The sequence below is a fragment of the Dipteris shenzhenensis genome, chromosome 13 (genome assembly GCF_047967505.1).
Source record: "Dipteris shenzhenensis isolate YYH24624 ecotype China chromosome 13, Dip_SZ_1.0, whole genome shotgun sequence".
Classification (NCBI taxonomy): Eukaryota; Viridiplantae; Streptophyta; class Polypodiopsida; order Gleicheniales; family Dipteridaceae; genus Dipteris; species Dipteris shenzhenensis.
In genome coordinates, this window is record NC_141608.1 from 42,455,302 (window position 1) to 42,478,590 (window position 23,289).

Sequence of the window (23,289 nt, forward strand, 5' to 3'; positions counted from 1 at the left end):
GTCCCTGCCTGCACAAATCCACCAGATCTGCCTCTGGCATCCTCATAGTTCAGGGCTACTGCAATAGATTCGTCTAATGTAGTCACATATTTAGCCCGAACTTCCATTTTGATCTTGTCGTTCAGTCCATAGATATAATCTTTTAACTGAACCGACATAGGGAGAGGGTCTGTTATCTTCATGACACATTCCCTGAATTTGTCAGTGTACTCTGCCACCGACAGACTCCTCTGACGAAGATTTCTATAAGCATCCCAAGCTTGGGACTCTTCATCAGGTGGGAGAAAAAGTTTCTTAAATTCAGCTTTAAACCCTTTCCAGGTGGTAGGAGCAACTTGATCCTTTCGTTGCTTTATCCACCATCTATCCGTTGCCTCAATAAACAGGTGAGTGGCCTCACGGATTTTCTTTAGATCAGATCTAATTTCACAAATGGCGAAGGCTTCTTCCTACTTGTGTAACCAAACATCGATCACATCAGAACTGCGCTCGGTCATCCGACCAGCGTACTTCTCCGGTCTATAATTAGCAATATTAGGCACTTTGACCTTCGCGCGCTATGATGAATGTATACTGGGCTCTAGCTCTGTTGGAGCTTTGCCCTTATCAATTCTAGACGGTCTAGCCGACAAGGCTTGCAGCATCTCCCTGATCTCATTCTGACCAGCGTTCACTTGAAGCTGCTGGTTCATAATCTACTGTAAAGCATCTTCTAATATCGAAATCCTACCGATCAAAGTAGGTACTGTGCGATGTGACATTTGTTGTGTAGACCGTTGATAGGATAAAATCTGTATATATTTTTCTCCACATAGATTGTGCATGAGGGTAGACACTGAACACATGATAGTGTTAAATTGCGGGTTGTGTGTGAATAAGCCAATGTAACTGGCTGCACATGTAAAAGACCTTTTTATTTTGAACTTGAAAGACTAGAAGTCTTTTGCAGGGACTTATCAGGGAGATGATGAAATGCAATGTGGTTGTACCAGACTTCAAAGCAAGGGTATCCACTGTGTGGTCAAGTGGAATGTTTTTGGGGTCATGTAAAGTCAAGTCATGAAGGGTTTTTTTTTTAATATTTTCCTGAGTCAATGTGCACTTGTATGTTACGGGAATTCGATATGTTTTGGTGCCCACGTCAAGGGGCTTTTCATATGTGTATATGGGGAAGCATGCAAGCTTTAATGTGCATGCTAATGTGTGTGGGAATTGTGTGACTAAAGGTCCAAAATGTGCATTTAATGTGATTTGGGGGAAATGTCTTGAGAGTGGTAAAATGTCACTAGTGAGGTGGCAGATTAGGCTGAGGTGGCTGGACAGATTGGGAAGGTTAGCATGTGCGTGCAAGGTGGCTACGTGATGAAGTTTTGCACGCTTCTAGAGAGGGAGCTAGCATGAATCACAGGGGGATGGTGGACTGCAAAAAATTTCCGGAGAGAACACGCTGGAATTGAAGGCAGAGTTTGACGCAGAGAAGCAAATCGGGGTTCTGAAAATGGACGATTCGAGGATGGGAAAGTGTCCTAAAGGAACTGGATGCCCTCTTCGACAGTTCATGTTGGTTTGCTGATACGAAGCAAAGGGAAGCTGAACTGTTCTGAATCTGAAATTGATGATTCTAGTGTGGGGAAGTCCAAAAGGAATTGGAAGTTTCCTCAAAGGATCGTGAAGGATTGTCGTTTGCTGATGACTGATGCAGATTAGTGCAATTTACTGACCGTAAGGATCATACGGAGAAGCTTGCCTGTGACGTGCGTGGGTTGAGGGCTGGAAAGAACCGTACGGGTGGTACGGACTGAAGTGTGGATTTTTGTACGGGCTGCAGTACGAGATTGTACACGGTGCAATCGTTAATCAGTACGGGCTGGTAGTACGGTGCCTTGATCGCAGGCTGAACAGGCACATACGGGTCATTAAAGATGGCTTCTACAAACTGTACGGAAGATGGTCGTCATTAAATGCAGACTGTACGGATTTCTGTGTGGTTGTACGGGCCTGCTGTCGTACGTATGATTGTACGGCTGCTTGTACGGTGAATATACCTGCAGTTTTTCAGATGATGGTATCCGCCAGCTCTTCTTTTGAACAGCTTGTGGCCTTGGGAGTCGTGCTGGCCATTGAGCAGTGGGCTGTGGGTTCATAGTGTTTTGAAGTTGACTGCTTTCTGAGATTTTTTTTTGGGGAAAAGTGCAGTTCTAAGTTCAGTTTGTTTCGGGCTGTGTAGTCTCTCCCCTCTTTCAAAGAGTCCTGGTGTGTTCTAGTCAGGTCGTGTGGGAGGTTGACTTGTTACTTGTGTGCTCTGGATACCCGCTCTGAAAGTCGGTGCATAGGCTCTACCTTAAGAGCTACCATATTACAGTACTAATCCCGAAGAAGTCCTGAAAATACGACTTTGCCTCTAGAGTTGGATTCTAAAGAAGTGGATATGATTGTATGGGGGTCAGCGATGAAGTATTGAGTCATTTTGTGTTTGTCTGAGGATAGTCTTGTGGTTCTTTTTTTTTCACATCATTGTGTTGGCGATCCTGCTGGGGACGGTCTTTGTTTTGGTGAGTGATAGTCCACCCAAGTCAAAGAGTGCTCAGAGAGAGTGAAGATGGCTCAAGATTTTGCAAGATTTTATGGTCTGCCCAATGAAGATCCTGAGAAGTTCATTGAGAGCATGGAATTTACTGCCCTTATTAAAGACAGGAATGCACCTGAAGTGTTGTTGCAAATCTTGACTTATTGCTTGGTAGGGGAAGCTCGTACATGGTTGCAAGAATTTAAGGCCAGTTTTCAAAATGAGCAAGGAGAACGCAGGAATCCCACTTATGGAGAGGTAAGAAGAGGTTTTTTAACACGGTTTGCATGTACCAGGGATGCAGATGGAGTATGGAGGGAGTTATGTGCTTTGTATCAAAGGAAAGACAAAACTGTGGATGATTATGTGAGTAGATTTATGATCATGTGGAATAAATGGCAGGCAATTCTTTTGCGAGAAGTACCACCCCGTGTCATAAAGAAGGATAGATTTATTGCAAGATTAAAGCCTGAGATACGGGTGAAGGTTGAGGTGAAGGACTTGCCAACTTTTGAGGAAGCCCTGAGAGTGGCTAAGGAGAAAGAGAGGAAGCAAAGAAGGATGATTCAATTGGAGTATGGCGTGCTCGTTGTTCCTTCTGTTACGGAGATGCCTGTGCAGAATGTAATTGAGCCAGTGAGGCCAGAAGAAAAGAAAGAGGGATCAACGAAGGATGAAATTCATGAAATGGCTGAATTAATGAAGAATCTCAGCTTAAACCTTATGGCAGGAAGAGGACGAGGTCGGACCTCAGGTGGTAGAGGAGCAGGTAATGCATCCAATTCAAGTGTTCAAGCACCTTTGCAAGGCGGGAGAGGACGAGGAGTGTACGCTCCGTATGTGCAATGCTTCAATTGTCTAGATTGGGGACATTATAGTACTCAATGTGATAAGCCTCCCAGAGTTGGCGGTGATGTGTACCCACTTCCTTCAAATTTAAATGATAGGTCAACTGATCATGGAGTGGAGATAAAAGAGCCTGGACCTTCAAGTAGTAACGGAGTAAAGAAGGTTCCCTTTGAAGATAAGGGGAAAGGCCAGTTTGTCAGCGTGCTTGGATTGGAAGAGAGTGATTTGGATGTTTTGCCTCTTGGAAAGAGAGACAAGGATGAAGAAGGAGAGCCAAGTGTTAAAAAGAGTAAGCAGGTTGAAGATGTTACTTACCAGAGGAAAAAGGTGAGGAAGCCCAGACAGAAATACAAAACAACTGATTATCCCTTGGGGAAGGAGCAGGCTGAATATGACTTGATTGCTGATTTGTCTAACAGAAAGGTGGATATTACTTTTGCACAGATGGTTGGGCTTTGTCCAAGGCTGAAGAGAGAATGGAGGAAAGCTATAAATCCAGGTAAGAAGAGAGTTGTGCATAAAGCAGCAAAAAATATTATGTCTATTTCGGAGCTTCCAGATATTTGCCCTTCGGTGGAGGCATGGCATAAAGGATATGAGCTTGGAGAGGCATACATTGATGGAGGTGGCCAGATATGTGTGATGACTCAATCTTGTGTTGAGAGGTTGGGTTTGGAGGTTACTGATCCTTCTCACTTCCGAATAAGAATGGCCAACCACGCCAGAGTGAAGAGTTTGGGGGTAGTGAAGGATTTGGATGTGGAAGTCTTCAATGTGCATTGCAGAATAGATTGTCATGTTATGCCGGCAGGTATGGGCGCTTACCCTCTCATTTTAGGCAGACCTTGGTTGAGGAAAGTGGGAGCTATTCAAAATTGGGGGAAGGGAATAATCTCAATATATACATCTAATGGTAAAAAGTTCAGTTTTGATATGGTGAGTCATGCTGAGATATCAAGCCCAATCGAAGAAGAAGAAAAACAGAGTGAGACCACGAGTGAAGAAGAAAGTAGTATTACTTCTGACAGTGATGAAGCCCAGGTTGCTTTTATTGAGGGAGTGAACTTTCTGGATACAAGTGAGAAGGCTGAAACTGTACATCAGTTAGAAGAGGACAGATTTGAAACAATGGGGGAGTTTATGCAATCTAAAGAGGCACCTGTCCCAACACAGGAATTAATACAGCAAATGATTAATCCAGATCTTACTCTGAAAGAAAAGGAAGAGTATTCAGCCATGTTGCGCAGGTATCCCCATTTATTTATCACATCGTATGAAGAGATTACTCATGGATGGAGTCTGAAGGTTTGCTTCATAGTAGAGGACTCGGAGTCCCTCTCCTTAGAGATCCTTTTGGAGTCCTGAGCAAGTGAGAGTACTTCGAGAGGAGGTGGTCAAGTTGCTTAAGGCTGATATAATTTTCCCCATTGTACACTCTGACTGGGCCAGCCCGGTGGTTATCGTACCCAAGAAAGATGGACGATGGAGAGTATGTGTTAATTACAAACCGTTGAATGCTATGACGAAGAGTAATCACTATCCTCTCCCACATGTGGATGACATACTGGATCAGATAGCCGGTCATGAGATGTATAGTTTATGTGATGGGTATTCGGGCTATTTTCAGATTGCAATTGCTCCTGAAGACCAGACAAAGACAACTTTTATTACTCCCTGGGGCTGCTTTTCTTATAAGAAGATGCCTTTTGGTTTGAAGAATGCTCCCTCGCATTATCAGGAGAACACAAATGAGGTACTTGCCCCTTTTCTTGATAAATTTTGCAAGGCTTTTATTGATGATATTTGTATTTTTAGTGATCGGAAGGATCATTGTTCCAAACTGGATCAAGTACTTGGGAGAATTGATGATAGTGGAGGACAGCTTAATCCCAAAAAATGTAAGCTGGCACGGCCAAGTATTAAAGTATTGGGTCATGTTGTTTCTGAAAATGGAATAGAGCCAGACCCTGAGAAGATCAAAGCACTGGTTACTCTAGCACCTCCAACAGAGACAAGGCAGTTGCATACTTTCTTGCAAAAGGTGAAGTATCTTTCCAGATTCATTTCTATGCTTTCTCAAGTTTTGTATCCATTACAACAAGCAGTGAAGAAGATGCCTTTGCAATGGACAAGTGAATGTGGAGAGGTTTTTGAAGCAGTCAAAGAGATTGTTGGAAGAGTGTCAAGTGTTAAAGCTCCTGATTTCGATAAGACTTTCTATGTCAATCCTTCAGTGGGGCCGGATGCATTGGGAGCCATTTTATTGTAGCAGGGAGAGCAATCAAGGTATATGAGGCCTGTGTTTTTTGCTAGTAGGGTAAAAAATGAAGCAGAGAAGAAGTATTCAGCTGCTGAATTGGTATTAGCCAGCTTTGTATTTGCATGTAGAAGATTTCGGAATTATTTACTGCCTCATTCTTTTGTGGTACTTACCAGTTGTACTCTGTTGCCACAACTTGTGAATGGTATTAATTTTTCACGAAGTATGGTGAGATGGGTAACAGAATTGCAGGAATATACTTTTACTTCCCTGGTAGAGAACTCAACCAGAGCAACCCTGGCCGATTTGCTTACTTACAAAGATACTCCTATTTTAGTCAAGGAAGTGGAAGATCATACTGAAAGAGTGCAGGAAAAAAGCTTAGAAGACAGCTATACCTTGTTCTTTGATGGTTCTTACAGGAAGAGTATTGACAAAGCAACCGGTGGAATAGTTGTCTATGGTCTTGATGGTAAGGTAATCCGAAAATCAGGTTTTCCCTTGAACGTAAGCAGTAATAATGAAGCTGAATATGCTGCTTTAGCTGAAGGTTTGCAATCATGTTTGAAGATGGGAATAAAAAGACTGATCATAAAAGGTGATTCAATGCTGGTTGTAAAACAGATTCTGGGGTTATGGAAGATAAAGCATGAACATTTAAAGAATTGGGTTAGTATTGTTAAAAAGTTACTCAGACATTTTGATGCATGGTTGTTACAGCATGTGGACAGAAACTTGAATCATGAGGCACATGATGCTGCTAGTAGAGAGGAAAATGTTCAGGTGTGTGTAGTAAAAGTTCAAGAACCTTTGTACAGAGGGAGAGAGTATCTTTCGAATGTGGAGGCTTTCTTGCTCACAAGAAAAGTGCCAGAAGAGGTTCCGAAAGAAAAGAGGTATAGATTTGTTAAGACTTGTGAGCCTTATTGTCTTATTGACGATGTTTTGTATATGAAGGGTGCAGATTTAGTCTTGAGAAGAATCCCATGGCAAGCTGAGATCATGCATGTGCTTGAGGCAAATCATGAGGGGATTTGTGGCGGACATTTCACATTCAAGACAATGCTAAGAAAGATACTAATGGAAGGGTATATCTGGCCCTCTCTACAGAGAGATATAAAGCATTGGTGCAGATCCTGTTTACAATGCCAACAGATGGGAAGAAGAGTACTACATCCAGAGCTGAGAAATCTCATCATAGCATACAACATATTCGAGAAGTGGGGGATTGATGCAATCGGTCCACTTCCCATGACTTTAGGAGGTAAGTGTTACATTCTCACTGCGGTAGAGTACAGTTGCTTCAGTCAATGCTAAACAAGTGAGCAAGTTCATATATGAAGATATATGTTGTAGATTTGGAATGCCTCTGGAATTGGTAAGTGATAAAGGGCCTGGATTTAGGAGTGAGCTGGTTGACTTGTTGTGTGATAAGCTCAGAATTAAGCATAGATATGCTACTCCCTATTATCCTCAATGTAATAGTAAGAATGAATATTTCAACGGAGAGTTGATTAATATGATGAGTAAGATCATGAAGATGTATGGGAAAAGCTGGGATCAAATTGTGCCACAAGCACTGTGGGCTTACCGAATAGCGGTCAAGGAAGGTACACAGTTTTCTCCTTTTCATCTTGTATATGGAAAAGAAGCTATGTTGCCATTGGAAGTAGAAATTCCAGCTCTGAAGTTGCTCATGAAAATGGATGAAGAACCTAACACCGAGTATGAAAGAAGGTCGGTTGAACTACAGGAAGCTCAGCTTGATAGAATGAAAGCAGTTGAACACTATGCTCTGACTCAAGAAAAGAATCAAATGAAAGCTAATTTGAAGTATAAGGATAAGAACATCAAAGAAGGAGACTTGGTATTAAGATATGATAGTAAACTGGATAGTACTTTCAAGACTAAATTTGTGACAAAGTGGGTGGGTCCTTTCAGTGTGTTTAAGAAGTATTCAAATGGATCATATCAGTTGAGCGATTTGGATGGAAATTTGCACACCAATCGAGTGAATGGGTACCGGTTGAAGAAGTATGTGATAAGAATAATGCAAGTGTCAACATGTGGGCCGATCGTGATGGAAGAAGATACAATCAGTGAACGTATGACTGAAGATATACTTGCTGCAGTACAGCTTATGTTGGCTTCAAGCTGTCAAACATGAATGTTTGCAGCTTTTTGGTTGGGCTAATATGATAGGATAAAATCTGTATATATTTTTCTCCACATAGATTGTGCATGAGGGTAGACACTGAACACATGATAGTGTTAAATTGCGGGTTGTGTGTGAATAAGCCAATGTACCTGGCTGCACATGTAAAAGACCTTTTTATTTTGAACTTGAAAGACTAAAAGTTTTTTGCAGGGACTTATCAGGGAGATGATGAAATGCAATGTGGTTGTACCAGACTTCCAGAGCAAGGGTATCCAGTGTGTGGTCAAGTGGAATGTTTTTGGGGTCATGTAAAGTCAAGTCATGAAGGGTTTTTTTTTTTAATATTTTCCTGAGTCAATGTGCACTTGTATGTTACGGGAATTCGATATGTTTTGGTGCCCACGTCAAGGGGCTTTTCATATGTGTATATGGGGAAGCATGCAAGCTTTAATGTGCATGCTAATGTGTGTGGGAATTGTGTGACTAAAGGTCCAAAATGTGCATTTAATGTGATTTGGGGGAAATGTCTTGAGAGTGGTAAAATGTCACTAGTGAGGTGGCAGATTAGGCTGAGGTGGCTGGACAGATTGGGAAGGTTAGCATGTGCGTGCAAGGTGGCTACGTGATGAAGTTTTGCACGCTTCTAGAGAGGGAGCTAGCATGAATCACAGGGGGATGGTGGACTGCAAAAAATTTCCGGAGAGAACACGCTTGAATTGAAGGCAGAGTTTGACGCAGAGAAGCAGATCGGGGTTCTGAAAATGGACGATTCAAGGATGGGAAAGTGTCCTAAAGGAACTGGATGCCCTCTTCGACAGTTCATGTTGGTTTGCTGATACGAAGCAAAGGGAAGCTGAACTGTTCTGAATCTGAAATTGACGATTCTAGTGTGGGGAAGTCCAAAAGGAATTGGAAGTTTCCTCAAAGGATCGTGAAGGATTGTCGTTTGCTGATGACTGATGCAGATTAGTGCAATTTACTGACCATAAGGATCATACGGAGAAGCTTGCCTGTGACGTGCGTGGGTTGAGGGCTGGAAAGAACCGTACGGGTGGTACGGACTGAAGTGTGGATTTTTGTACGGGCTGCAGTACGAGATTGTACACGGTGCAATCGTTAATCAGTACGGGCTGGTAGTACGGTGCCTTGATCGCAGGCTGAACAGGCATGTACAGGTCATTAAAGATGGCTTCTACAAACTGTACGGAAGATGGTCGTCATTAAATGCAGACTGTACGGATTTCTGTGTGGTTGTACGGGCCTGCTGTCGTACGTATGATTGTACGGCTGCTTGTACGGTGAATATACCTGCAGTTTTTCAGATGATGGTATCCACCAGCTCTTCTTTTGAACAGCTTGTGGCCTTGGGAGTCGTGCTGGCCATTGAGCAGTGGGCTGTGGGTTCATAGTGTTTTGAAGTTGACTGCTTTCTGAGATTTTTTTTTGGGGAAAAGTGCAGTTCTAAGTTCAGTTTGTTTCGGGCTGTGTAGTCTCTCCCCTCTTTCAAAGAGTCTGGGTGTGTTCTAGTCAGGTTGTGTGGGAGGTTGACTTGTTACTTGTGTGCTCTGGATACCCGCTCTGAAAGTCGGTGCATAGGCTCTACCTTAAGAGCTACCATATTACAGTACTGATCCCGAAGAAGTCCTGAAAATACGACTTTGCCTCTAGAGTTGGATTCTGAAGAAGTGGATATGATTGTATGGGGGTCAGCGATGAAGTATTGAGTCATTTTGTGTTTGTCTGAGGATAGTCTTGTGTTTCTTTTTTTTTCACATCACCGTGCTCTAGACTCACTAGGATTCACCCTAGAATTCTGTCCTTCTGCCTCCATAGTTTAAAAAGAGAAAATGGTTTTTTTTTTCTTCTTTTTCTTTCTTTTTTTTTTTTTCAAGTCTTTTCTAGAACCCAAATAAATTATATATGCACCTCTTTTCTATTTTGCTTTCCAGTTTTTTTTTCTTTGTCCTGCAGACTAAACTCCCAAATATGTAATACTCTGAACGTCCCTTTTACGGTGCAGGAATAATAGGACCATATATAAGTCTGTAAAAGTTGTATCGAAAGAAGGTGCTCCCTGATTTTCTTCTCGAAACCTCGATTGATCCCCCCCTGTCGTATTTATCTCTGGTTCGCTTTTCCCTCCACCTGAAAGTAGTACCCAGACCTAGGCACGTGCGTGGGATTTACGGGCACAATGTTCGTAGCAGCGTCCACAGCCAACTGCGCTCAGAGTTATCTGGTAGATCACACGGCCAGCATCGACAGGCTACTACATGGAGAGAATAGGAGGCGGAATGGGGCGAAGGCCTGGGGTCACAGTTGACTTGACGATTGCGAAGGGGCAGGACGTTGACGTATAGCCACGGAAACTTGGCCGGCGATGGCAATTCTTCCTACGTTGTCCATTTCTCCTCACCTCGTCAATCCACCAAGATATCTAGCAAAGCCTGTGTAATTGAGCGTAAGTGCCCGTCAACACCACGCCGCATCGTCCCCGCAGAACATCAACCGGAGATGTCCGTCCACCTGCTCCCGTCACGTACAGCCTTCGTTACCGCCAACGATCCTCACGTCCCTCGCACGTCACGAACAGGTGATACAACTGACCACCTTGCGTCACCTCTGCGCTCCAAACCTTCCTTCCGTCACCTAACTCGTCACCCTTCCCTTGCCTTGGGCTCTGATACCAACTGATAGAAACTCTGTTCTCTGACACACACTCAGATCACGGGCGATGGCATCTGTTATTTCCTCCCAGCCTACTCTCATAGATCGCATGTTTTTCAATTAATTCGTCGCCTTTTGTTTTCCTCATGCATATCCACGAGACCCTCAACTCCCTAGATGGTTCCCCTTGCCACATGTCATCATTTTAGCCTTTCCACTTGGTGCACCATTTACCCCTCTCTTGGGGCATATTTAAAACCACTTGCCCCTTGGCATTATTGCACATTTAGGTGCACCTAGGCCTTAGCACTCAGAACCACCTAGTCAATGCCATTTCACCCTCACCTAGGACCTTGGCGGTTACTTCTCTTGACCATTTCATTTACGCACATTAACTATTACAAAAGTTGGTCATCTAAGAGAAAATGCCCACCGATCTTTCCGAGGTCATGCTATCTCGGCTAGAGCATAACACCTCATCTCGCTCAGAGCTTGCTGCTTTTTGTGTGTAGCACTTTTCATCTCATTTTGGGCATGTGGACATTCTTTCTCCTCAGGTTGTGTCTGCCCGCCAACTTCTTTTGCAAGATGTCCATCCCATCCTCTCTGATGCTCAGGCTTTGGAATTGGAAATTCCTTTCATTGAAAGAGAATTGTCAGATGCTGTTAAATCCTGTGGCAAATGGAAATCTCTAGAATGGGATGGTCTCACTGTGGAAATTTTTCTTGCCTTCAGGGATATCCTCAAGCCTACTTTGCTGCAAATGGTTGATTCAGCCTGGGAAAATCAGCAAATGCCTATGTCATGGAAAAAAGGACTTATCAAGCTCCTTCCAAAAAAGCAGCTATGTGATTCGCTCACTGATTGGAGACCAATAACGCTCATGCCAGTCATTTACAAGATCATAGCCAAAATGGTTGTTGATCGTATTAAAGGTTATTTACATGATGGGCTCCATCCTTCGCAATATGGCTTCGTTCCCCGTAGGCATATCACAAATAATATTGCCAATGCTTGTATTGGAATTGAATATGCCAAATACATACAACAGGATGTTCTGCTCTTACATGTGGACATTGCAAAAGCCTTTGATACAGTTCAATGGGAATTCATCTCGCAAACAATGCAAGCTTTGGGGTTTGGAACAAAAATGCAGCAGATTATTTACTTGCTTTACAGGGATAACAATGCAACTTGCATTCTTTCTGGAGATCTCTCTGATGAGTGGACTCTTCGTTGTTCGGTCCGACACGGATGTCCCCTTAGTGCTTTATTGTATGCCATTGTTGCCCATCCTATGCTGCAATATATTGATCATCTCATGGCTACAGACTCCCTTCATGGTTTGGAATTGGATGCAAATCGCAGCATGGTTGCTCAAGCCTATGCTAATGATCCTTTCTTTACCCCGAAGAATACACAGAATGATCTTTCTGCTTTGATGCAAGCTCTCTATGTTTATGCTTTAGCAGCTGGTCTTCATGTAAATTTTCAAACGTCTAAGCTGCTCCCATTGCATTCTAAAGACTGGCATAGTCTTTTGTGGCCCGGGGAAATCATTCCTCCCACTTAGATTATTCGTCATCTTGGTTACCCTTTGGGGTGGGGTCTCACTCGTCGTCAACAAACTAATTGGGTGATGGTCAAGCTTCGGAAAAATCTAGAGTATTGGAAATCGGCAACCTTCCTTTGCATGTTCGGCTTCGGATAGTGCAGTCCATCCTTGTGGCTTATATTCAATTTTATTTGCCTTTGATCCTGTTCACCAAGGCAGATCTTGCTTCTTTCATGTCTGCCATTATGGAAATCTTCTGGCGTTCCAAACATGGCAGAAACAGACTCAGGCTGCTTTCAGTGCATCAACTTTGTTCTCCTAAGATGCATGGTGGTTTGAACATCAAGAATATCCAAGTGGACATCCTTGCTCACAGGGGAAAAATGTTGCTGCAATTTCAGCAAGGTGATCAACCTTGGGCTCTTATGATCAGATCTCTAGTCACACATATCAGTATTTCTGCCTTTGGTCACTAGCAAATCAATTACTGGAATTTCTTATTTGGTCGCATCAATGGCACTTTGCCTCGCTACCCTTTGGTCTCCAGTTTGCTTCTTGATTGGAAGCACGTCCTCTCTCATCTGGAATGGCATGGTCAACAGGCTGCTTTGTTGGGTAATTCTTTGCAAGCTGAAAGCATTCACTAGTCGACAGTTTTTTAGTCTCCACTGGCTTTACAGAAACCTCACCGTTCCTACTTTGTTTCTTTTAAGGGCATCACTTCTGTTGCTGATGTTATTCATGATGATGGCTCTGTGCTACCTTTTTCTCTAGCAGCTACACGGTATGGCTTGGGCTCTCATTATCGTGCTTTGTAGCACCAAATTCGCCTTTTGTTCCGACTCCTCCTTTGGAACTTCAGGATGGGTTGGAGGATTGGACTTTGACTTTCCCAGGGTCCTCTTCTCGCCCTTTGAGGCTATCTCAGATTACGGTGCCTGCATTCTACAAAATCCTTTTGCCTCAACTTTGGGCCTACAAAACTCCTCTTCGGCAACGGGTTTTCTTCTGGCAAGTGCTTCTGGGCATTTTTCCATCTGGACAGATGTTGGCTCGTAGACACATTGCTCCTGCTCGTAGCCACAGATGTTTGAGTTCTCAGGAGACTATGCCTCATTTATTCTGGTTTTGTCCATATTCTCGTGAGTTCATTGACCTCTTCGGCAACGCCTACGAGCGAGATTCCTAACTGTTTCTTTTGGGAAGTCTTTCTGACTCTTTGGTTTTCATCCACCCAGACCGGAGTTTCATCTTTTCTTTGTTTGGGTTCGCTATTGGGCACTCCGGACTTTATGGACAGACAAGAACTGTAAAGTCTTTGGTGACCCTATATTTTCCTTGTTTGGCTTTTTTAAGCATTCTCTGGAGCAATCCTTCTTTGATTGCTTGCAAACGCGCTGCATAGATCATGGTGTATATCTAGCATACACTGAGATTTTCAACTGATGTAATTTCGGCTGCCTCGTTTTGAGGTCGCTAATTTTGTAATATAATCAATCAAAAGTTTCCACTATAAAAAAAGGTATGTGTGTGTGTGTGTGTGTGTGTGTGTGTGTGTGTGTGTAGCTATCTCATATTACACTGTCATCTTTATATAAAGTTCTGCTATCTCCACCTTGGGCGTCAGATAGGGCTAATCAAATTTGGTGTTTGCATCGTCCAATCAAACGGTGGAGGAAAAGATTGAAACAGATTTGGCACTCCAAGGTCCCTCTCAGACAATAGGTCTTTTTATGGTGTGTTCTGTTGGGGGTTTTTCCGTCTAGACAACTTCTATCTACAAACGTATTGCTCCGGCTATTTGTCGTCGGTGTTTGGCTCCGAGGGAGTCTGTGTCTCATATTTTTGGGCACTGCCCCGAGACACAGGACTTCTTTCGGCAGAGATTACGACTGAGATTTCCTCAAGCTTCTTTTGCAAAGCTTTCCTGGCTTTTTGGGATATATCCTCGATGGCCTGATTTTGAGTTGTTCTTTACATAGGTTTGCTACTAGGCACTTTGGGACTCTCTCGAAAGACAGAAACCACACAATCTTTGGTGATCCTAATTTTTCTACTTTTGTTTTCTTTCGCCGTTCTTGCAGCAATCGCTTTTTGCTTGTCTGCAAACTTACTACATAGATTACGATGTATATTTGTCCTATGCGGAGATTTTCTCTTGATGTCCTTTTTCACCTTCCCAATTTTGGGATAGCTACCTTGTAATATAAAGCATTCAAAGTTTTCACCGCCAAAAAAAAAAAGTGTGTGCATGCGTCCGTGTCAGTGTAGGTCTCCGAGACACCCCCTAGTCCAGACCAAAGGGTAACATTGCAATTCCACACTAACATTTTTAGCCCCTTTTGTGCACGCATCACATTGGCCCGACACGGTCATATCCCCTCTTCTTTCTCTCCTCTGTCTACTCTTTTCCGGATAATTACTTTGCCATCTCTGTAGGCAGCCCACTTTCCAGCCTCTCTTGCTGCCATTACTCATACCATTCCTTCCCTTCTATGCATCTGCTGTAAGAGAGTAAGGTCGTCATCCAAGTATATTTTTGTCCCTTATATATAGGCTAAGTGTAGTGCAAATTGTGAGTGCACACCGTGATATAGTCTTGATGTAGTGTTAAAAGAAGCAAATATACAAGGATGGCCTCACGCCAAAATAGTGCAATTTGTGAGTGCATGTCATTATGTTCTATCAAAAGTAGTACATATAAAGGAAGGAGATCCAATCTTCAAATTGCTAAGTTCATCGTAGCGAGATGATAACTAAGCCAGTGGTAAAAAAATTGTGAGAATATATGCAATCATCTGATTTGTTCTTGGGAGGTATATGAAACATCATCAATAAAATCTGCCTGACTACATTGATCATTATAGAGCTTATTGTAGCACTTGAAAGAAGAATGACACAAAATGTCCACAATAATTGCATTTCAATGATTGAGAGGTCTGGAGTATTTTCCTTAGTAAAGAACATTCCCGATTGTGTTGTTTAGCCAAAAAATTGGGCTCTACATGTCCATACTTTGACAATAATCACAAAATCTATTTCCCCAAACAAGTGAATTGTTGTGGTTCCCACAAGAAGTTTCAAAAATTCTGGTAGCGAGGAGCTATCCGCCGATTCCTTGAAGCCCTCATTCTCATGAGGGTAGATCTATCTATGGCAGTCCGGAGTTTCACCACTAATGGTCTTGTTGTCATGTCCGTCCCTCTAGGCTGCCTCACACGTGAGATTGACCCCCATCTTAGTAAACAAAACTTGACCATCTCCCATTGGAGTGTCTCCCACTGTCAAACCTCTTACTAGGAATTCAATTCTTTGCTGGCCCTCCTTTTCTCTTCCTCTAGAGCCTCAGAAATGAACTCTTTCTTAGGGGCTTCAGATCCATTTTTAACCACCGCTGTCCATTCAAGCATCTTTTCCTTCCCCTTAGTGAGCTGTTGTTAAATTCAGCATGTTTGCCATTCATTGTGGCCTGCATGGCAGCCATCTCTTTCTTGAGACTTGCATTCTCTGCTCTGAGCTCTTCCACGGCTTTGCAGCCTTCCTCTAAGGTCAATTGCCAATGCATGTACCTTGTCTTGGAGCTTGGTTTTCTCACTTTTCCAGCCTGCTTTCTGCTTTTTCTATTCCTCTTTCTTGGCCCTTTCCTTCCTCCACTCCTCTTGTACTTTCCCATGTTGCTTTTTTATCTCAGCCAGTGTCTTGTCTACATGATCTTTCTCAGCCAATAAAGCCACATTTGTGACCTCCAAACTGTCAATTTTCTCGATCAACACAGGCATATTTTGTTGAGGCAAGTCAGCACATCTGTGGTACCCTTAGGAGCTGTGCCATTTGAGAAGACTGTCATAGCTGTCTCCAAGGCCTGTTTTCCCCAAATGTCTTCTACAAATCCCCGTATAGGCATTGTGCAAAATAATGTTGAAAAAACCCTGCTAGTTTGTGGAAGATTTCAGCAAATTTGTAACTTACATTGCAATGCTGAATCTTGAAATTCTTGACTGAGTTGTAGGTCCAAAAGTTTGCTGTTGCTCTCTTGATGTTTTTGATGTTTGTCCTTTTTGTGTTTCAGGTCTCCTGCTGGTCGTTGAAGTCAGCAGCCCGGGAAGCGCAGGGGGGCCCCCAAGAGATGCCCTGGCGCAGTTTTAGAGAGCCCTAGGCAGGCTCGAGGCTCCAGCAGGCAGGCTTGGCTAGGCCAAGCCAATTGGCTGCCAAGGGCTGCTGCACAGCCTGGGGCACAGCCCACGGCCCATCTGGAAGCATGGCGGGGGGTTTATGTATTCACGGGACAGCAGGAGATGCCACACAACAGCAGGGAGGTGTCGCGGAGCAGCAGCAGGTCCAGGGTTTTGCGGAGCAGCAGCCAGATGCCGGGGGGTAGCTAAGAGGTGTTGCGAAGCGCACGCGCGCACACACACACACACAGATTGCTCCTCTTGTTTCTTGCCCTTGTCTGCATTCATGCAAGCCTGCAGGCCTATTTCATCCCTTGTTGCAACATCCTAGCCTTTGTGCAAGTTATTCCTCCCATCATGCAAGCCATCTTCTCCCAACGCGCAGCCTGTCTCTCCTCCAATACTCAGCCCTGTGTGTGTGTGTGTGTGTGTGTGTGTGTGTGTGGAGATTGATCAGGATGTGTATACAGCCTATACTGAGATCTTTTCTTGAGTAGTAGCTACTTCGCTTTTGAAGCAGCTATGAATGTAATTATTCTATAGAAATAAAGATTTCTTCTCACAAAAAAAAAGTGTGTGTGTGTGGAAATGGATCACAGGCATATGCTGATGATTCATACTTTATGCCCAGAATTCTCAAAGTGACCTTTCTCATTTAATGCACACGCTGAACGACTTTGGCATAGCTGCCGGACTGCACATCAATTTCCAGAAATCAAAACTTCTAGCTTTGAAAGAAGCTGATTGGCATGCACTTCTCTGGCTAGGCCACATTATCTCTTCCCATACTATTGTCAAGCATCTAGGCTACCCCATTGGCTGGAATATTACCCCGCATCAACAGCTCAAATGGGTGCTTCAAAAGATTAACAAGAAGCTGGAATATTGGCATTTGTCCACTTGGCCTCTACATGTTCGACTTCGGATAGTACAGTCCATCATTATGGCATATGTGCAATTTTATTTGCCTCTTCTTCCCTGGTCTTTCAAGCATTTGGCTTCCTATATGTCCCAGGCTATGAAGATATTTTGGAAAAGCAAATCTCATAAAAAGGCCTTGCGACTACTACCTATGCAGTCCATTTGTTCACCTAAGACTCATGGGGGGCTGAATATTCTCAATCTCCAGGTTCATATGTTGGCAAGAAAGAGCACTATGATTGCTGATTTTCTTCAGCAAAAACAGCCATGGGCTATTATGTTAGCAGCTATGTGTGGAAACATGGCGACTCATGCATATGGGCATTGGATTACAGATCACTGGGAAGCAGTCATGTCCACATTTCAAGGGAAAATTCCTGGTTGCCCTGTTTCTTCTGCTTTTATTCATGATTGGAAGAGAATTCTCTCATATGCAAAATGGACAGGTGCTTCTTCTCATCATGGTAATTCTTTTCGATTGGAAAGCATCCATTGGAGCAAGGTGTTTGAATTGCCTCTCGCTCTACAGGCACCTATTAAAGCATACAATCTCATGAAATTGGGCGTCAGATTTGTTGGTGATGTTGTGGATCAACAAGGTTGTATGCTTTCATTTCCACAAGCTTGCAGGACATTCTCCTTGGGCCTGCATCATAGGTCCATTTGGAGAACACTTTCAGCTATGTTGCAGCCATTTGTTCCAGTTCCTCCACTGTTTGCACAAGACAGATTAATGGACTGGAATTTGACTTCTTTACCTCCTGCTATCCATACGCTCTCAATGCACAATCTGACCTCTTCGAAGGTCTACAGATTTCTTCTTCCACCGCCATGGATTGACAAGCATGCCAACACTCTTTGGAATTTGGATAGGCCTTTATCTTGGTGGCAATCACGACTCATGAAAATCTGGAAAGCCAAATTGCCATTGAAACAGAGGCTTTTCTTTTGGAGATGTATAGTGGGAGCCTTTTCCATTGGGGTTAAATTGGTAGCACGCCGCATTGCTTCCCCTTCCTGTCCCCGTTGCTCTCATCATTGCGAGACAGTTCCTCACCTATTATGGTCTTGCCCACACTCCCGCATACTGATCACTCATGTTTCTCATTTGCTGCAGCTTCGGTTTCCCTCTATCAGATTTGGGAAACTCTTCTGGATGTTTGGATGCCTCTCATCTCAGATGTCTCCATTCCTCCTCTTCTTTTACTGGACTCGCTTTTGGGTACTATGGACCATTTGGACACAGAGACTGCATTCTAGGATGGGTCAACAGTTTCCTCAGGCATATATTTTCTTCAGAATGTCCCTCAAGCAATCTTTATATGACAGTTTTGCTGCAAGGGACTTGGATGCCACTAGCCTTGAAGTGTTCTCTCCCTGTTTTTGAGTTCTTCCATTGGGCTCTTTTTTTGAGTCTCATGTCAATGAGTAGGAGACTTCCCATCTTGTAAATTTATGATAATATAAATACACTGGATTTTACCAAAAAAGTGTGTGGAAATGGATCTGGTCTGTCACACGCTCAACTCCGTGGTGGCGCCAAAGGTTGCAGTATATTTGGGCTTCCAAACTTTCGCTTTGGTAAAAAATTTCCTTGTGGCATCTTTTACTTGGAGTTCTCCCATTTGGACTACTTTCGGCTCATTATCATATTGCTCCTGCCTCTTGTCGACAATGTCTGTCCTCACGGGAGTCTATGTCACACTTCTTTTGGCAATGTCCAGAATCTTATCATTTCTTGCTCACACTACGGCAAGGCTTCAGGCTCCTTTTCCTAGAGCTTGCTTTGAGAAGTGATTCTAGCTGCTTGATTTCCATCCAGTAAGGCAAGGATATGATCTACCTTTTTATTGGGTTCGCTATTGGGCACTACGGATGTTGTCTACATGCACGGGATCTAGATTATCTTGCTTCTTGTCATATAATGATATCTTCTAATACATGTAACCGTCTGTCCCTTTTCTTGGGACTTTTATTTGTAACATAATGACAACTAGATTTCACAAAAATGTGTGTGTCGAAATGGTGGAGGCGGAAAAGATGGTGGCAGCTTTGGAGCTGCAAAATGCATCTTCACCACAAGTTTTTTTGTGGTGGGTGATGCTTGGAGTTCTTCCATTTGGCCAACTCCTGGCACAAAGGCATATTGCTCCTATTGTTTGTCATAGATGTCTTACTCCAAGGAAATCATTGTCTCATCTTTTTTAGCATTGCCCTCAGATTTGTGCGTTTTTACTGTTTCTACAGCAACTCCAGGCACGGTTTCTTACACCTGCTTTTTGGCTATTTGGGATCTATCCACAAACCTTTTCCTGACCTGCTAAAGATACAATATATAAAAATGAGAAAACAATCAAAACCTGATGATTGGTTAAATTTACTGATGGAGAAAGTTCTAGAAATCAGCCTGAGATCAATGTAATCATGCACCTGAATATTTTGGCTTGTATCCTTCCGGCAATCAACAATGCTATACATGAGTTTGATCTTTTCTTCACATGGGTTCGTAATTGGGGACTTTTGACTCTGTGGAAAGGCCAAAATCATAAGAGACTTTGGTACCTTTTCCAAGTTTCACTACTATGCAATCATTTTATGATTGTCGGTGTTTGTTAAATAGATTCTCCTACTCACTTGTCTTACAATGACATTTTTCTAATGCTGTAATTGCATGATCCTCTTTTGGGAACTACCTCTTGTAATGTAATATTACATGGATTTCACCCAAAAAAAAGAGTGCTGAAATGGAATCCTATGTGTAGAAGGTATTTGGCTGTTTTTGGTACATCTAAGAAGATCAAATCTTGAAGTGTCTCAACCTCAGACAACTGTCCAGAATTTTGGAACCACTTTACAGGAAGGTTTCTCAAAGATTAAGCATGTACAGGCAAACAATCTGTTACCATCTTTCACCGTCAATATTCCTGGCTAAGCTTTGATAGCTCCTGTTCTAGATTTGGCTGAGAAGGCGATTGTCTTGTTCTCCCCGGGTCGTATGCCCGTTGCAGCTCATGTCGCTTTGTGGACCAAGACTATGTTACAGGGCAATTATGTGCATGGATGCTACATAGTTGATCCTGGGTTCTATGAGGTTATCTTCACTAAACCACAGTACAAGAACATGCTACTTGAAAAATATCCTCTCTTATTTGGTGGTCGATTGGTGCATGTGTACCCATGGTGACATACAAAGAACTACCAATGTCTCATTCACCATAAATGTCTAGTATGGGTGAAGGTGTCAGACCGCTTCATTGTGAATCGGCTCTGCCTTATGTTGCTCAGGATTTAGAAATAAAAAAATTGTCCACCGAGAACTTTGGGAAAAGTACATCGTTTCTTTGTTCTATGGAACACGTATGTGCCAATGCCACCAGGCATCACCTTTGGTGTAAATATGAATGGCACAATTCTACAACAAGCTGATTTTACCCTCAAATGGGGTGGTTCTTGTTTCTCTTGTGGGAAATTTGGTCATTTGCAATCTAAATGTCTTGTAGTGTTGTTTCCGGCACCGGCCACTGCTGTATCTCCTTCAAAAAAAACCTACTATTGCTAATCTTAACAATGTTTAACCACCAAAAGTGGTGAAGCCCTCTGTACAAGGGCAAAGCCAAGGTGAATAATGGACCATCAATGTCCAAGAATAAAGACAAGGATGCTCAAGAATTAAATTATTACAGAGCAATGCCATGGGCATTCTGATACGTGCAGATAATGGCGCTTTACAATAATGGAGAGTTATTGGATGTCTTCATCTGTCCTAAAAGCAGAGCTGTACATCGGTGGGCTGTAAGCCTTTTGAGTTCTTACTGTTGGCATAAGAAGTAGACATGAGTGTATCGTGAGACATCCTCAATGAAATCACCCAGTAATCTCCCTCCTCTCTAGTATTAACCCCATGTAATCATAAAAATATTATGACTTCTTAGGGCTAAAATTGCTTCAGGAATGATTGCAAGTATGGAGGTATTTTCACTACTGTAGGATATAATTAACAATAAAAATATTTTCAAGAAAAAAGCTAGTCTAGCAATCAACTTATTCAAAAACATCTAGCCACAAGGCCATGAATCTAAAAGCATTTGGATTCATACATTGCAACAGAAAAAGGCGTTGGAGGATACAGATGTTTAAAAGTAAGCCTTCTTAATACCATAATCCCCATTTCAAAAAGTCAAGTGAGATACCCTTGCACAAAGCTCTAAAGATGCTGGTTGAAACACTGTAAAAGGAAGCACCTGAAACAATCAACAACATATCCAATAAGTTCCAATTTTCAACTAGCAATGTAGGGCTTACAAGGGTTAAGAAAAGTATAATGTACCAGAATATAGCATTATTTACATTTAAAAGGGCCAAGAAATTCTATAAACAAGCCAATGGACAGTGCACTTGCGTATACTTCCAATGCATTTAGCATTTTATGAGTGAATTTGAAATCACTCAAACCCAACTCTTGCACTAAACTTAGGTTCTCTCGAAGCATTCACACAATCTTCAGTCTCAACTTACGGATAGGCATTTTGTATGGGAGTTGGACAACTTATGCCAGCCTAGAAAGACTCAAAGACGGTAATTAGTCATAAGAACCAAACAAGCTAAAAATTACTTCATATTACATTTTTCGAAAGGATTATGAAAACTTGCAGAAACGATGAAGATACACACACATTTTTTTGGTGTCAAATCCATGTATTTTAATATTACAAGAGGCAGTCCCCAAAGTTGAGACCAGCAAATACAAGATCAGAAAATTTCAATGTAAGACAAGTAAACAGTGGAATCTATCTGACAAACAGAAAGGTAATCATAAAAGGATTGCCTGAGCGACATCCGGAAATAGTAGAACATGTAGGAAGTAGGCTCTCCAAAGACTCTATGGTTCCTGTCTTTCCACAGAGTCCAGAGTGCCCAATATATAACCCATGTGAAAAAAGATCAAACTCCGCCCTCCATGGATGAATGCCGAAGATCCAAAAAAGCTTGCCAAAACAAGTAGTAGGAAAGCGGGCCTGGAGGCATTGTTGAAGAAATAGCAGGAAGTCACATGTGACAAGGGAATTCCAAAAAAGATGGAGCCTAGGAGCAAGACATATGTGACATAAAGCAAGAGCAATATGCCTACGTGACAAGAGTTGGCCAAAAGGAATAACGACAAGCATCACTTGCCATAGCAAAACCTGTTGACGAAGAGGAAGTTTGTAGGCCCAGAGCTGCTGCAATCTTTTACACCACCATTTGGCATTACGATTCAAAGACCAAAGCTGATTTCCATGATGTGAAATCCAAGGAGAAGGCATCAAACCCCTGTACAAACCAGCCATGGAGATATCAGCCAGGCATAAGGGGCAGGTAGCAGAAACCTGGTGATGTAAGGTCCAAAAAGTAAGGCAATACGTAAGCTCCAACTTGGGCACCTGGTAAAATGCAATGAAGCATCTAAGAAAGATAAAGGGGTCAATAATCATCCCCAATCTATACTGTTTGGCCGCCAAAGTACCATCATCATGAAGCACATCATCGTCCCATTGATTAGGATGCCAGTGTCCAAAAGCAAGAGTAGTCAACTGTGAAAGTAGGTGACACATCATGGCAGCCCAAGGCTGATCACCTTGCAAAAATTCCAGCATCATCTTCCCTTTATGAGCCAAAATATGGATGTGAATATTTGACATGTTCAAGGGAACAAAGATGCTCCATAGAGAGTAATCTAATACTCTTATGGCCATGCTTTGAGCACCAAAAAGTCTCCATAAGAGTGGACATGAAAGAAGTAAGGTCTTTCTTGTCAAACGTCATCAAAGGCAAGAAGAACTAAATATATGCCACCAAAATTGATTGCGGAGTCCAAGTGTCTAGCTTTCAATATTCCTGAGCTTTGCAAGTACCCAAACGGCAAGTGATGGTCCATCCCAAAAGCGAACAACGTGATTGGGAAAATTGTGGAGAGTTATGTCAATCTTTAGTATGCAAAGGCAGAAGCTAGGATTTTTGAAACTTATACCTACAAGCCAGTAGCTATTCCATACAAGGATAAAGCACTCATGAGTTGCAAAAGATCACTCTTTGTGTTCACTCGAGTGAAGAATGAATTATCAGCATAAGCTTACGTAATCATGGGATTTCTTCCGTGTATC

At 42.7% G+C, this 23,289-nt stretch overlaps 1 protein-coding gene across 2 annotated transcripts in view; it reads right to left on the minus strand.

Annotated features, from left to right (window-relative positions):
- The window catches only part of LOC147895429 (DNA replication factor CDC6B-like), a 110,669-nt gene that overhangs the window by 71,845 nt on the left and 15,535 nt on the right, over window positions 1-23,289 (minus strand). For both annotated transcript variants that reach the window (XM_087383732.1, XM_087383731.1), the window contains one exon: window positions 21,340-21,390. In XM_087383732.1, the coding sequence (XP_087239858.1) occupies window positions 21,340-21,390 (51 nt within the window). The remainder of the gene's footprint in view (window positions 1-21,339; window positions 21,391-23,289) is intronic.